Source organism: Arabidopsis thaliana, chromosome 4, assembly GCF_000001735.4.
Source record: "Arabidopsis thaliana chromosome 4, partial sequence".
NCBI lineage: Eukaryota > Viridiplantae > Streptophyta > Magnoliopsida > Brassicales > Brassicaceae > Arabidopsis > Arabidopsis thaliana.
Window position 1 is genome coordinate 17899612 of NC_003075.7, and position 14864 is coordinate 17914475.

Below are 14864 nucleotides of genomic sequence, written 5' to 3' on the forward strand. Positions count from 1 at the left end.
TTTAGCCCGTTTACTTAATGGTCTTACGCAGAGTAACAAATCAATTAGGAAACAGAGCACTAGAGCAGCAGTAGGCACTAGGCAAGGCTGGTAAAACTAAACTCGTGCTGCTTTTGTCTCTGTTTAGTACAGTATATCATAAAACTGAGTAATCCACAAAATCTTGATTGAAAAGGAGATGGAGACAATATGTGCTTGGAAACTAAGACAAAATACATGTTAAATAAAGAATGGGTGTGTTAACAAGGAAGCTAGGCTACAAGTATCCAAGTAGATGGAGAAAGATACAGAAAAAGAAGAAGATAGAGAGATACAAGGTGGAAGAGGAGTGTGCATTATTGACATTTTGTGTAGGAGGAGTTGGAGCCAATACAAATGATCTGCAGAGAGGGCAAGTGAGGTGGCCACGGAGAAGCCAAGGTTCTATGCAATTGATATGGAAGAGATGAGCGCATCTGGGAAGATGGGTCACCGCATCCTCAGCCTCAAACTCCACCAGGCATATGGGGCAGCAAATTTCCTCCTCCTTTTCCTTGTCCCCAAACATCACTCCCACTAGGTTGTAACCGTCATCATCATGCGCATCCGCATCTCCACCATTCTTCTTCAACCTCCCCAAGGGAATGCACACACATGTGTAGAATACTATGGCTGCTGTGCACAAAGGCGACCGCGGAAACAACATTGAAATCATCTTTCTCCAGCTTTCTGCTTCTTTACCTCATTCCTTCCCTCTCTTTTATAGACTAATATCATCGAGTAGGGACGGCGCCGACCCCACCTCCCATCTCTTATTATATTCTTTTGTTGTTTTTCTTTAATCAAGTCAGCGATTCTCCCAACTCCAAGAAAACTCTTGGAGAGGTTATGGTCAACATACGAGATGCACATGCTTCCATCTTAAGCACTACCTGATACTTGCATTTAACAATAGTAAACAATACAAGAATCACATGACGCCAAAAGTAAACAAACAAAAGATGGCATTCATATCCAGTGTATTATTTATATATATATTAAAAGTAAGGAGTCATTCTTCCATCAAGACAGGCCTTGACTTCCGAGTTCACGAATATAATACAGCCGACCAAATCAAGTAAAGATCTCCGAGTGAATCATAAAAACTATTTTAATGTTGACTCCACGCATTTTGTATTCAATATAGCGCCAGCTTCTACAGAACAGACCTCCACGTCCCTGAGATCAGCAGTGCCTTTGGAGGATGATGTAGTTTTATGCCTGGTGTATGTAACCAATGATACTATTGTTCATATTTGTTCATGAAGTCGGCCACATTTGCAATAGACAGTCACATACATCATTGGTAATGACTGATAAGCGTCAAGCATAATTTGACACCCTATACCGCCAACACAACGCTATTCATTGAACTTGCAATCAATATTAGAATGCATGAAAACAGGGAACTACATCTACAACTACACATTTTTAAAGGACATAGGAAAAAAAAAAAAACTCGATACCTGACTCCAAGCAGAAAAAGGAAGACTCATATTGATTTTCACTTTCAAGGTTGTTATTACAAGTCAAGAAAACATCTTACTGAGACGGCATACTTAACAGCACTGCGTAAGTAAATCAGAAGGGTTTCTCGGTTGGTTTCTTCTTGAAGATGGCTTCCCAAGCCAAAGACGGAAATGGAGCCCTTTTATCCATGAACTCCTTGACAGCCTTAACATTAACGGCAAATCCTTTTTGGTTTAAGGTATCAATAGCGGACTGGGCTTGTTCAACCCCCTTTACTCTGCACAAGGCATCAACCAATTCAACGAAAGTGGGGACGTTAGGAGAGTGACCAGACTCAAGCATCTCACTACAGAAAGCAACAGCATCGTCAAGCATGTTGCAATTATACAATCCCTGAACCAACACACCGTAGCTGAAGGCATTAGGGGCAATCCCATTGTTCTGCATTTTCCTGAAAATCCTCTTAGCGTCTTCAATTTTATGAGCCTTGCAAAAGGCCTCAACGACAGCAGTGTAGATAACGACCTCAGGGATTGTACCCTTGTCACGCATCAATCCGAAAAGCTTCATGGCCTCTTGTACAAGCCCATCTTTGCAGAGGCCGTCAAGCATGGCGACGGCGTTAGGGATGAGACCTCCTTCCTTCATCTTCTTGAAGATCTCATCGGAATCCTCAGGCGGCGGTAAGGGCTCCTGCGGGTATTGTTCCGGTTTGGGGGTTTCCCGTGAATCCTGATTGACTCCAAGCTTGAACTGTTCGAGGAAGCCATCGTCAGACAGAGTAGTATCACTCTTTCCAAGGTTGTGGGCTTGTCTAGCGGGTGGTTCTCTGTGAGAGTTGGAAGATCTCTCCCCTCGCAAGGGTCTGTTGGGTAAGGGCTCTGGAGGGTTCTGCTGCTCGTCTACTTGACCATTGTCGCCCGTTGAGAGAAAGCGTGTTGCGGACATCGACGGCGTCGTAACACGAATCTGCTTCGCCATCTGCCTTGCAAAAACGACGGCTTTGGAGGAAGGCACCATCGTTATCTGCCGCTGATTCGAAAAGTTAGGGTTTTGCAGATTTTGACGGAGAGAGAAGAAGGGGAGGGTTTAGTCACGCGAGAAGGATTGAGGGATATAACAGTCATTTACTCTACAGGGGGTATAAGAAAGAAAGAAGGTCCTCACTCCTCCGTGTGGATAAGCTTCTCACTTTCAGTTCAATTGGATAGCCGGAAAGGCTCTCCTCCAAGGTAAATTCCTCTCTACTTCCTTGTTAAAGCTCGAATCATCTCTAAGTTAAGCAAAATTGGTGTGTTGTAGTGGCGTTTATATGGAGGTGACAAATACGAGCAGCATCATGTGGTTCTTCAGGGACAAAGGTTTCGATGATCCGAGTATCGACAAGATGTTGAGAAAATGCAAACAGTTGGAAAAGGCTCAAAGCGATGTGGCATCAGAAAACTGGGACTACCTGAGTAACATTGTTGGTATCCAAGAGAGAAAACTCCCTTACATCGTCTCTCGATGCCCCAAAATCCTGACTTTACGCCTCGATGAGAGACTCATCCCGATGGTCGAGTGCCTCTCCAGTCTTGGAAGGAATCCTCGGGAAGTTGCTTCCGCCATTACCAAATTTCCTCCAATACTCTCTCATAGCGTGGAGGAGAAACTCTGTCCCCTTCTTGCTTTCTTTCAAGCGTTAGGTGTGCCTGAGACTCAACTTGGCAAAATGATACTTTTTAACCCAAGGCTTATCAGCTACAGCATCGACACCAAGCTGACAGTGATCGTCAGCTTTCTTGCTAGCCTTGGCCTTGATCAAGATGGGATGATTGGCAAAGTTCTGGTGAAGAACCCATTTCTTATGGGGTACAGTGTTGATAAAAGGTTACGGCCTACCACTGAATTCTTGAAATCATCCGTTGGCCTGAGTGAGGATGGCATTAAGTCGGTGGTCATGAATTTCCCACAACTTTTGTGCAGAGACGTTAACAAGATTCTCAAACCAAATTATGATTATTTGAAGGAGTGTGGGTTTGGAGATTCCCAGATAGCAACCATGGTCACTGGTTATCCCCAAATCTTGATTAAGAGTGTTAAGAATTCACTACAGCCTAGGATCAGATTCCTCGTCCAGGTGATGGGAAGAGGCATGGATGAAGTGGCTTCTTATCCTGAATTCTTTCACCATGGATTGAAGAAGAAGGTCGAATCGAGGTTTAAACTTGTCAAAAAGAACAACATTGACTGCAGCCTTAGAGAAATGCTGGACTGTAACACAAAGAAATTCCATGAGAAGTTTGGCTTTTCGGAGGTAACTGCAAGCTTCTAGCTTTTATATCTCTCTCTAGTTTTTTCCTTCATCAGGCTCTCTCTGTAAGCTGTTTTCAGCTTGTGCACCAATTTCTAGCACGAGCTTTTCCTTGAGTGATTGTGATATCAATAGAGTGTTTTCTTCCAGATATCATCGATTATTCACTATGCATTCGTTTATCATGGATTCTACACTTCCTTTTGAAAATTACCTAATTATGATAGAACCACCACCATGGCCCGATCAAGTGCATATCCATAGAGTGGTTCCTGTGTTTTCAGGTATTCAACTGCAATCAAAATGGGATGTATATGTTGTTGGATAAGTCAGTGTCATTATTGGCTTGTGATTATTGCAGCAACCGACAAGCAAAAGAAGTGTCTGCTTAGCCTAACTGCAGAACAGAATATGCAGCAATGCAGTCTAGCTGCTTGTCGGAAGTATGGGTGGGTAAAAAGCCCCTAGTCATTCCACAAATATGGAGGCCCCTAGTCAAAGGTCACATTTGATGACAAAGAGATGGTTGATCGTTCTCTGCCTATATAGTATGTACCTGTCATATAAAAATGAAACCCCCTCTGCTCTCTCTTTTGGATGAGATCAACCGTATTTTAAACCGGCCAAACTTGAAAGTTTTTTTTTGCTTCAAATGCTCTTTCAAGTAGAGTCCCTTTTGTTATTCACGTTTTGTAGCTATTCTATTCTCTCTCCTTGGACTGGTGTTTTTGTTCTTCGGTTTTTCCGATCAAAGTTGAATCAAGAAGAAGTTCGCTGTTTCTTGTGGTTGCTTGTTGGGCTTCTGTGCCTTTTTGATTTTTTCTATTTTGGGCCTGTGTGCCATGTTTTCGGCATTTCTGCTTTGTTGGGCCTACGTGCCTTTTCGAGCCTTGTAGTTTTCTTTGTTTAAAGCACTCAATAATTGTTTGTTGACGGACCAAAAAACTCAAATAGGCCCGACTTAATTTATTATTTTAAGGGCCCAAAATTAAGGACTAGGCCTGCCTACCAGTCCCAACTCGCAACATTGGTTATGGTAAACTAACAGCTTGCCGTTTTATGTTATAAAAACGGCAGGAGAGTGTAGGCTTAGATAGACAAACCCGTCACCGAGTTCGGTTGGATCCAACAGCAAACCTTAAAGCGTACTCCGTCCGGTCGCGGAAGCCATTGATTCAGTTACAGTTACAAGTTTAGGGTTTTAAAGCCATATCTTGCGAATGGCTATAATCGCAGGTAATCATCTCTAAAATTCTCTCTGCAGTTTGTCTTTCCCGAATTGATAAGTCAGTCGCTTCTGCAACTGTGTTCCTTCTGATACCCAAAACTTTCCATTTGGGATAGTGGCAGAATTAGTGGAAGAAGTAAGCATGAGCAGGGTCGAGCATGTATTGAACTATCTGAAACGTAGGCAGCTCGAGAATCCTGGTTTCTTATATGCAATTGAGGACGATTGTGGGAATGTTTTCTGGGCGGATCCAACTTGCAGGTTGAATTACACCTACTTTGGTGATACCCTAGTCTTTGACACCACCTATAGGAGGGGTAAGAGGTATCAAGTGCCATTTGCTGCCTTCACCGGGTTCAACCATCATGGGCAGCCTGTTCTTTTTGGTTGTGCTCTCATACTCAACGAGTCTGAGTCCTCCTTTGCGTGGCTTTTCCAAACTTGGCTTCAAGCAATGTCTGCTCCCCCTCCTCCTTCTATTACAGTTGAACCAGATCGCCTGATACAGGTTGCTGTTTCTCGAGTTTTCAGTCAAACCCGCCTTCGTTTCAGCCAGCCCCTCATCTTCGAGGAAACTGAGGAGAAACTTGCTCACGTCTTTCAGGCTCATCCTACCTTTGAATCCGAATTTATAAATTGCGTTACTGAGACAGAAACGGCTGCCGAGTTTGAGGCATCTTGGGACTCTATCGTCAGGAGATATTATATGGAGGATAACGACTGGCTCCAGTCCATTTATAATGCTAGACAACAGTGGGTCCGTGTTTTCATCCGAGACACCTTTTATGGAGAGCTGTCTACAAATGAAGGAAGCAGCATTTTGAACTCATTCTTCCAAGGGTTTGTGGATGCATCAACTACAATGCAAATGCTCATAAAACAGTATGAGAAAGCAATTGATAGTTGGCGTGAGAAAGAACTGAAAGCAGATTACGAAGCAACTAACTCTACTCCAGTTATGAAGACGCCCTCTCCCATGGAAAAGCAAGCTGCTAGCCTCTATACAAGGGCAGCATTCATCAAGTTTCAGGAGGAGTTTGTTGAGACCCTTGCAATTCCTGCAAATATAATTAGTGATTCAGGAACTCACACTACTTATCGTGTCGCTAAGTTCGGAGAAGTTCACAAAGGTCATACTGTCAGTTTTGACTCTCTTGAGGTGAAAGCTAATTGCAGCTGTCAAATGTTTGAGTATTCAGGGATTATATGTAGACACATATTGGCGGTGTTCAGTGCCAAAAATGTTCTTGCTCTTCCATCTCGGTATCTACTGAGGCGATGGACCAAAGAAGCAAAGATTAGAGGCACTGAGGAACAACCTGAGTTTTCAAATGGCTGTCAAGAATCTTTAAATCTCTGCTTCAACAGTCTACGCCAAGAAGCAACCAAGTATGTCGAGGAAGGTGCCAAATCTATTCAGATCTATAAAGTTGCAATGGATGCTTTGGATGAAGCTGCCAAGAAGGTTGCTGCTGCAAGTAACAGAACACCTGGAACTAGGCTTCCCAATGGGGAAGCTTACCCGTCCGAGGAAGCTCGAGAAACAGCAAATGCAACGAATCATCCAGGGGTAAGCGAATACTGGTATTTGATAATTCTTTAACATTGATGTCCTCTGTTCCTTGGGAATAAGTACTTACTTCAATGCCAGGGTGAAAAAGAGAGGACGATACTTGAACTGACAGCTGAGTTGGAGAGGACAGGCCAGCGATGTGAAGTTTATCGAGCAAACCTGCTGTCTATTTTGAGAGATATGGAAGAACAGAAGTTTCAGCTATCCCTCAAGGTACAAAATGCTAGACTAAGCTTGAAAGAGTGAGTGCAATCTGCTGGATACATAACATCACAATTCAACTCACGTACTGTGGTTGGTAACTTGGTATGCAAACATTTATGGGAATCAACTTCATGCTCTTACTCAGTAAGGAAATGATTGGGAGTACAATCTATTACAAAGGCTACCTACTGTAAGAACAGGGAAATCCTGAAAATTGGGTCCCTCTTTCAAAAACCCTATAAGAGATATAGTACATGAGCAATATGTTATAGATGAGAATAGCAGTCGGAATTTGTTGCTTGTTTCACAGATTATCCTTCAAGCTAATTTTGATGTTCTGCACTTTGATGGACACTTGTAACTTTTGGTCTTCCATTTCTTTCAAAACTGAAAGTAGGTTAGTCCTGTAAGCTTCGCATTTCCTGTTTGCTAATTCCAGCTCGTTTCTGAGCTGATTAATCTTCTTGTCCATTTCGTCCTGCGAAAGTAGAGGAAATACGGTCATGCAATTAGTCAGCAGTAAAAGCACATAGCAAAATTGAGGACCTTGCAGATTGTACGGAACAAAGGCTCACAATGGCAAAATGAAGACCATACTCTTAACATGCATATGTGAATCACGAGCTCATTAGTCAAACGTTAACAGAGCAATCAGCATTATGGTACCGTCAAGGAGACAAAGCAATGATTGTATTGTATGGGGCAAACCCGCACAAACGATACTTCAAACGTATATAACTATTTTTTAGAGCAACAAATTTGATTGCTATTATATCAAAAAGAAAACAAGTATCGAAAAGAAAATGATCCTCACCTCGGGCTCAGGTTGCGCCAGCACTTCTTGCTGATGTTTTCCACCAGTTACAGAACTCGCTTTAAAATGCCTGTTCGCCATAGTTCTTCTAACTTCCTTATTCATTGCCAGGGACACAGTCTTGGCAGCTTCTTGCAGAGCAACAACTGCGACATCACAAGTATACAGAGATTTTCCAGCTTCTTGCACAAAATTAGAAGCTTTGTGACGTAAGGTGTTGTATCGGACGGTATGAGACTCCAGGTAATTAGCATACGCATGCAAATTATAATCATCAAATATAACACTGCTTTTGGCATTTCTGGTCCATCTTTTTAGGATGTAGTAAGGTGGAAGTGTAAGGAGATTGGTGACCCGGAAGACTGCCAATATATGTCTGCAAATGATGCCAGAGAACTCAAACATCTGGCAACTGCAATTTGCTCTCATCTCCAAAACGTTGAACTTAACGAAATGAGCCTTGTGAGCCTCTCCATATTTCGCAACCTGGTAGGTAACAAGATCCCCATCATCGTCAGCTTTGGATGCCATGAAAGTCAGGGTTCCAACTAGTTCTTCCTGAAATCTCATAAACAACTTCCTTGTGTAAAGTTCAGACGCCTGCTTCTCCATTGGAGATGGAGTCTTCAGAACAGGAGGTGAGTTCATTGTGTCATAATCTGCTTTAACTTCTTTCTCGAGACGACTCTCCAAAGCTTTTTCATACAGCTTAAAGAACTGGCTTAGATTGGTTGAAGCGTTTATATAACCATCAAAATATGAATTGATACTATCACTACGATGAGTTAAGGACATGTCGGCAAAAAAGGTATCACGGAGATATACTGGGACCCACTGCCGGCGATCGGAGTATATTGCTTGTAGCCACTCATGATCTCTTAGCTCATACTTGTCAAGAAGTGAAAACCAGCATCTCTCAAAATCCTCAACCGACTCTGTCAGATTGACACATTTGTGGAAATCTGACTCAAACGAAGGATGCTTGAGGAAGACATGCGACAGCTTCTCCTGACATTTCTTTAAAATATGCCATTTGCAAAAGCGATGGCGGGCACCAGGAAAAACGTGCATGATGGCTGCACGTATAACAGCATCATGATCGGTGGTGATTGAGACAGGAGGGTGGGCGGACATTGCGGCTAGCCACGTATTGAAAAGCCATACAAATGAAGCCTCAGTTTCATTGATGATAAAGGCACAGCCGAAAAGAATGGGTTGGCCATGGTGATTTACACCAGTGAAGGGTGCGAAAGGCAAACGGTACCTGTTGGACCTGTAGGTTGTATCAAATGTAACGGTGTCTCCAAAGTGAGTGAAATCCATTATAGCTTTAGGATCAGCCCAGAAGACATTACCAACAGACTGATCTTCGCTTCCCTGAACAGAATAAAAGAAGTTTGGGTTGTCAGCATTCATCTGCCTCAAGTAGTCAAGAAGAAGCTGAATCTCTCCTTCTATGCTCTTCTGGCGGTTGTTCCTCATATAATTCCTACAGTCCACTTCGGTGAAACCAACCTTGCTGATGCCACCATACTCTTTGATGAGGGCGGACATGATTCTGCGGGGACCCATTCCTGCAGCTTGAAGTGTGTCAATCAAAGTCTTGGCAGGGCCAGAGATTTGCCTGTGGGAACGCAGACAGTGAACTTGGTCGGGAGGAACAAGCTCATGGTTGTGGTCTTTGACAAAGCCAGAGACAAGCCATTTACCGGAATCCTGCATCTTAACAGAGAGGGAGGCTTTGCAACCGACTCGAGTGATGGTCCTGGGACGCTTGATCTCCCTGTCCTTGGTGCGCTTTTCATTCATATTTCTGAAACCTTCTTTGGCACAGACAAATTGCCTCTGGATGATAGCTCCATCACGGCGGGAGCGGCGGGAGGAACTGACACGGGTACTAAAGCCAATGCGACGGGCATACGAGTTGTAGAATGCCTTGGCAGCTTCTTCGGACTCGAATTCAAGACCATCATAGGGCTCGAGATCCAGGAGATCACAAGCCTCCTCCTCCTGGTTGGGAAAGTAATTTCCAGAATTGCCAACAAGACCATTACCGCAAGGCATAATTGGGCTGTCGAGCATATCATCGTCGTCGAGAGCATGGTGCTCAATATCAATAGCGTCGTCATCAACATCTCCGCCACTACTAACTCCTACACCAATATCGAAGTCGAGCACTTCATTATCCATCATATCCTCCTTGTCTTCAGGGATGAATTCTATCTATCTATTGTCCACAACAGGATGAAATAGCTAGCTACTGTAGATAGAACCACTTACAGTCGTGATTTGATTTCAAGTCTGAGATTGAGATTGGGAGGCAGCGAAGACGAGGGAATGCGCGTTCGTGCGCGGGAGAAACCAGAAAAGAAGAGATAAGGGAACTTGTAATTGATTACGTTATAATAACCGAAGAATGAAAAGGAAGATGAGAGACGACGGAGGAGGGAGACTGGGAATAGAGTCGTCGGAGGGCACGGAGGAGGAAGACAGACGGTGCTTCTAATTCTCTTTTTTTAATTTAAGCAAGGCCCATTCCTTCTTCATTTATTTTATAAGGCCCATTCCTTCTTCATTTATAATTTTATAAGGCCCACTCCCTCTTCATTTACTTTATAAGGCCCATCCTCTTTTACGCTTACCGTATGGTTCACTATCAGTTGCGAGTGGAGGAGAGGAAAAATTGACTTTTAAAGACGAAATGATTGATACAAAGGCTGATTTATACAGTCATGACATCTCAATCCAGATATACATGTAGTTATCTGAAAATTTACTACCAGGAACAAAAACAAAAACAAAAAGAAACAAAGATAGTATACGTATTAATTTCTTGTGATTAGTCTACAAAACTCTCAAGTCGCCTATATGAATGCTTTTTTAATTACGGGAATTGAAAACCACCGCCTCCAACACCCTCTGCAGCAGCTGCAGGTCCGGTGTTTGGGTTTATGGCCGTCCACAGTAGAGAGATGGTGATGGCAATGAGACCTGCCCACACAAAAACTATGGTTGGAGTTTTGCCTCTTCGTCCCATCAATCCTTTTGCAAATGGATACAAATGCGCCAACACCCAGAAGCTGAAAAATGCTCCTCCGATTAGCTTGCTCCATTGTGGCACCGCTTGGTATATTGTCCTGATGAACGCCACCACAATCGCTATTATGTTCACCATTGCTATCACTATAGGCGGTATCATCAGCGACGACCATTTCACTATGTACAAATCCGCGTATATGTCTTCATTGTCATCTCCCCCTGACTTGGTCGTCAAGGTAAAGGAGATCTCGATCCCTGCAATCACTTTGAGGACTCCTTGGACCACTGCGTAAAGGTGAGAGCTTGTTCCTGAGATGAGCCACCACTGTTCGTTTCTCCACCATTCTTCCAGCCCAATGCCAGACCACTTGACCTCCAAAACCGCCAATCCAATCAAACAAATGGTGATCATAAGAAGGTAGACCAAGAAGGAGATACTGAGCGTCCGCACGATGAACTGTCCAGAGAAAAGAGAGAATGCCGGAAGAAAACAATAGAGGATGAGAAACAGAGACGTGAAAGGGTATATCCCAACATTGAGGTATGCGAGACGTTGGAGGAACTTGAGACGTTTGGAGGCGAGAATGGCGTTGTTTCTAGAGAAGAAGATCTCAACAGACCCAGTGGCCCACCGCAACACCTGGTGAAGACGATCCGTGAGATTAATGGGTGCAGAGCCTCGAAAAGAATCTCGCTTAGTTATGCAGTAAACCGAGCGCCACCCACGATTATGCATGCGGTATCCTGTGACCACGTCCTCTGTCACCGACCCATAAATCCATCCAACTCTATCTCCCCACTCCGTTTTATCCTCATACCAACAAGAGATTACAGAAACAGACTCTGCGACAGTGGTAGCATCAAGTGGGTCACGAGGGACTCTAAGGGCTCCGGGAGGACGACCGTACTTGACAGCCGGGTGGTCTGCCAATGGACGACCTTGGAACTCTGCAATTGGAATTGACTCAGCTAGGAGTGTGGAGTTCCCAAAGCGCTTGGGGAGTTGTGTGACATCAAGGTCCGGGTCAAAGTCACTGGTGGTTAGAGCCTCTGTTTCTGATTCCTTCTTCTCAAGAAGCTTGTCAGGGTTGGGTGGATCAAAACCATAGAGAGCAAAGCGCCTAAACATAGTACCTGTTCCAACATAAACTGGTCCCTGGAAAAGAAAAACAGAGAATCATTTATTTTTTGGTAAAGGATCTTTATATATATATCTGTCTATAGTTGGTTTGCATTGCATCAAAAATAAGTATATATACAGTACCTGGACACCGTCGAGAGCACGCATATTACCGTCAAAAAATACAGTGTTATTGTTAGCATATCTATCAGAAGGATCGATGCCTTCGAATCTTTGCGGAAACTGAATGTAGCAAATGTCTTCACCACCTCTGTCCATCATAAAACACATCCCTTCTCGTACGGCCTTACAGTTATAGATGTAATGATCACAATCAAGATTAAGGATAAAAGGTCCATTTGAGAGGATAGCAGAGGCACGAACAAGTGCATTCATGGCTCCAGCTTTCTTGTTGTGATCATATCCAGGCCGCTTCTCACGTGACACATACACAAACATGGGTAAACGAGTGTCCGTGTCTGAAAAATCAATGACTTTATCGTCGCTATTTCCAATTAATGGATCGCTGCTAGGTGGTTTCAACATCACCTGGAGAATCCCAGCATGATCACCTTTGGAATGCTCTCGAGTAGAGGCTGCCCAAGTTCCTGGCCAGTGGGTGCCATCTGCCATCCACGTGGCTTTGGGGACTTTCACAGGCTCTGTTGGATCACCTCCGCTCTCCCTCATCTGTTTTAGAGCTTTCATTTCCTCCCTTGCATTAAATGCATCTGACCTCCTCCGTATTGAGTCAGGGAGGCCGTTGATGCGAACCTTGAATTCATCATACTCCCTCTTAATCTTTCTTCTGTCCTTGACAAAATCAATTCTGCTCTTATTCTTTGTTGGATCTATCTTCAAACTGAAATACGAGTCTGGATTTCGAGGCTCAATGTTATGTTTGCGACAAAAAGGTACCCAGAGATCCGCAAAGCTAGCAGCTTCTGCCATAGCTTCAAAGGATAGAAGAGCTCCTCCATCATCAGAAAGATAGCATGACACCTTCTCCACCGGATAATCAACGGCCAATATGGACAGAATCGTGTTGGCGGTGACAAGGGGCGGCTCTTTCTCTGGATCTGCCGTTGACACAAAAAGGTCAATACCTGGGAGATCCGACCTCCCTGTTGGGTTGGAGGGAGAAGGCATGTCAAATTTGTCACGAAGAACTTCCAGGTCAGTGGACCGGTTTATTGGACACAACTTAGGGATCTGGTCTAGAATCCATGAAAATCCAAACCAAAGCTCGCATATTATAGACATGAGCCATAACCATATTGCGTCTTCGTTAGGATTTCGGATCCTCCAAGTTAGAAAAAAACATAGCACGACAAAACGAATGACGATTAGTAATCTGTAAGGACTAATGATGGCGGCTGGAATAGGGATTCGTCGGCTCAGTGGCCGCCATGGCTTGTCAGCTGTTTCCACCATGCCGCCTCTCATCCCTTCATCCATATCATCGCCATACATTTCGTCTTGAGGCCAATACGCATTACCGTACCCATATGTGCCTTGCGTCTCGAATAGCCATCTGTTGTGATCAAATTCACCGTTTTGGTTCCTCTTCATCATAGACATGTTGTTGTTGTTCCCACGTTGATCTTTCCCTGGAGCTGGTAAGGGGAGAGCACCACTAGAATAGTCAGGCGTATCGTCATCTAGGTCCCCGATTTTGTATTGTTCCTTGCATCCTGGACAAAGGCCTGTCTCTTTCTGGGCGTCCATGAAGCAATCCCTACAGATCTTAAACCTACAAAGACAATCATCACCACGTTTGTTGGTTAGTTAGAATTAAACCTCATTTTCTTGTGCAACAAGTAAAAGATATCAATTAGTGTTTATTAATATATACCGGCATTCACATGGCATCACGTCCTTTCCTCTCTCGTCTTTCATGACATTTCCGTCGCAAGCAGGCATGGCACACGAAGAGCCTTTAGCGCCAGCCATCTGAGGGTGTGTGACATCTGAATCGATCACTTTGTCCATAAGATGTGCACGTGTTACACTGTTGAAACCACCAGTAAATAAAGAATTTGACACGTATTGCTCTTCGGCTTTGGTGGCCATGGGCTGATTGTCCGGCGTCGGAGGTATGTGCACCGTATAGTTAGAATAATCCCCGGAGAGCTCGCCTGATAATTCTATATTATCTCGAGATAAACTCACATATCTTCCGCTAGATGTTCGTCTTGCAAATTTGACGGTTTGGCCGCTACCGGAATTGTTACGGACCTTTTTAGAAGTTTGAGGAGGCGTGGACGCCATTGTGAAGCCAAACAAAGGAGCTTGGTTTCTGCAATGTGATCATGCAGTATAAAGATGAAACGTGACTTTTTTACCTTCTTGTTGATTTTGGCAAAACAGAGAGAAAGATAAGGAGGAGAGAATTATCAGGACACAAAACTGTTTATGCCATGGATTCCTATTTTTGGGCTTCTATGTATCATGCACTAACCTATTTTAGGAAGCTCGAGGGTTTTGTTGTTTATTCTATTTTGGGATTTTAACATATTCTTTCTTTTAACTCAAATGATTTATTCTGGAACCCCATTCTTCGCTCATACAAGCCGATGGAAAATTTCCTACTTTTTTAGTTAACGCACAGTCCATATTTTTTTTATTATTCAACTACTAACTATAGAAATGATCCTTATCGTTTGATTTTTTTTTTTTTTTTTTTTGGCAACTATTCTCGTTACTAATTTAAAATGTGGATTACTGCATAATTTCATATTGAATAAGATTAGATATCCTTAATTCGTCTTAACACTACGCTTGTTTTCAATTTTCAACTTGTTTGCTTGTTTTTTCCAAATTTAGATAATTGGACTTAGCTTCAAAACCGATGATCTTAATGTGAATTAATCATCTACCATTACTTAATAAGGAATTGTGTTAATTAGTATTGTACTATACTTTTACTTTGGAATTTGAAGAACTTAACCCAATTAGACTAATTTCAAATACAATATAAAGGAGCTAACGGTTAAATGGCAGATTTCTAATACTAATAGTTTTGGAAATTGATATGTAAGAGCTATATTATAAACTAAGAATGATGCATGATTTACTGATAGCTAAATGGATGGACTTAGTTTT

General features: G+C 43.1%; 6 protein-coding genes and 1 long non-coding RNA gene across 12 annotated transcripts; 3 read left to right on the forward strand and 4 right to left on the reverse strand.

The window, feature by feature from the left end:
- Nucleotides 1-202: 202 nt before the first annotated feature.
- On the reverse strand, nucleotides 203-751 carry AT4G38140 (RING/U-box superfamily protein). Its single transcript, NM_119975.2, has one exon. The coding sequence runs from the start codon at nucleotides 692-694 to the stop codon at nucleotides 257-259; it is 438 nt and encodes a 145-aa protein (NP_195527.1). The 5' UTR covers nucleotides 695-751; the 3' UTR covers nucleotides 203-256.
- Nucleotides 752-958: 207 nt separating this feature from the next.
- AT4G38150 (Pentatricopeptide repeat (PPR) superfamily protein) lies at nucleotides 959-2671 on the reverse strand. 3 transcript variants are annotated; one of them, NM_001342482.1, is made up of 2 exons: nucleotides 1485-2671; nucleotides 959-1360 (listed from the first exon to the last, which is right to left on the reverse strand). In NM_001342482.1, exon 1 carries the CDS (start codon nucleotides 2506-2508, stop codon nucleotides 1600-1602), a length of 909 nt encoding a protein of 302 aa, NP_001320158.1. In that variant the 5' UTR covers nucleotides 2509-2671; the 3' UTR covers nucleotides 959-1360; nucleotides 1485-1599. The 3 variants fall into 3 exon arrangements, with proteins under 3 accessions (NP_001320158.1, NP_195528.1, NP_001031806.1); NM_001036729.1 differs by having other exon boundaries at nucleotides 1199-1239; nucleotides 1565-2549; NM_119976.5 differs by having other exon boundaries at nucleotides 961-2640.
- On the forward strand, nucleotides 2655-4719 carry pde191 (Mitochondrial transcription termination factor family protein). 4 transcript variants are annotated; one of them, NM_001204019.1, is made up of 4 exons: nucleotides 2655-2720; nucleotides 2791-3784; nucleotides 4066-4109; nucleotides 4185-4558. In NM_001204019.1, the coding sequence occupies exons 2-4, from the start codon at nucleotides 2801-2803 to the stop codon at nucleotides 4291-4293; spliced, it is 1137 nt and encodes a 378-aa protein (NP_001190948.1). In that variant the 5' UTR covers nucleotides 2655-2720; nucleotides 2791-2800; the 3' UTR covers nucleotides 4294-4558. The 4 variants fall into 4 exon arrangements, with proteins under 4 accessions (NP_001190948.1, NP_195529.1, NP_974703.1 ...); NM_202974.2 differs by having other exon boundaries at nucleotides 2662-2720; nucleotides 4066-4689; NM_001342483.1 differs by lacking the exon at nucleotides 4066-4109 and having other exon boundaries at nucleotides 2662-2720; nucleotides 2791-3953; nucleotides 4143-4629.
- A 201-nt stretch (nucleotides 4720-4920) lies between these two features.
- Nucleotides 4921-7210, forward strand: FRS9 (FAR1-related sequence 9). The gene is made up of 3 exons (NM_119978.4): nucleotides 4921-5017; nucleotides 5126-6579; nucleotides 6661-7210. Exons 1-3 carry the CDS (start codon nucleotides 5002-5004, stop codon nucleotides 6826-6828), a joined length of 1638 nt encoding a protein of 545 aa, NP_195530.2. The 5' UTR covers nucleotides 4921-5001; the 3' UTR covers nucleotides 6829-7210.
- FRS5 (FAR1-related sequence 5) lies at nucleotides 6903-10132 on the reverse strand. Its single transcript, NM_119979.3, has 2 exons — nucleotides 7601-10132; nucleotides 6903-7264 (listed from the first exon to the last, which is right to left on the reverse strand). The coding sequence occupies exons 1-2, from the start codon at nucleotides 9791-9793 to the stop codon at nucleotides 7091-7093; spliced, it is 2367 nt and encodes a 788-aa protein (NP_195531.1). The 5' UTR covers nucleotides 9794-10132; the 3' UTR covers nucleotides 6903-7090.
- On the forward strand, nucleotides 8306-10096 carry AT4G09685. The gene has a single exon (NR_142297.1). It is a non-coding gene; the product is annotated as an other RNA (long non-coding RNA).
- Nucleotides 10133-10220: 88 nt separating the features above from the next.
- CSLD4 (cellulose synthase like D4) lies at nucleotides 10221-14179 on the reverse strand. Its single transcript, NM_119980.3, has 3 exons — nucleotides 13615-14179; nucleotides 11904-13512; nucleotides 10221-11795 (listed from the first exon to the last, which is right to left on the reverse strand). Exons 1-3 carry the CDS (start codon nucleotides 14028-14030, stop codon nucleotides 10485-10487), a joined length of 3336 nt encoding a protein of 1111 aa, NP_195532.1. The 5' UTR covers nucleotides 14031-14179; the 3' UTR covers nucleotides 10221-10484.
- Nucleotides 14180-14864: the final 685 nt, after the last annotated feature.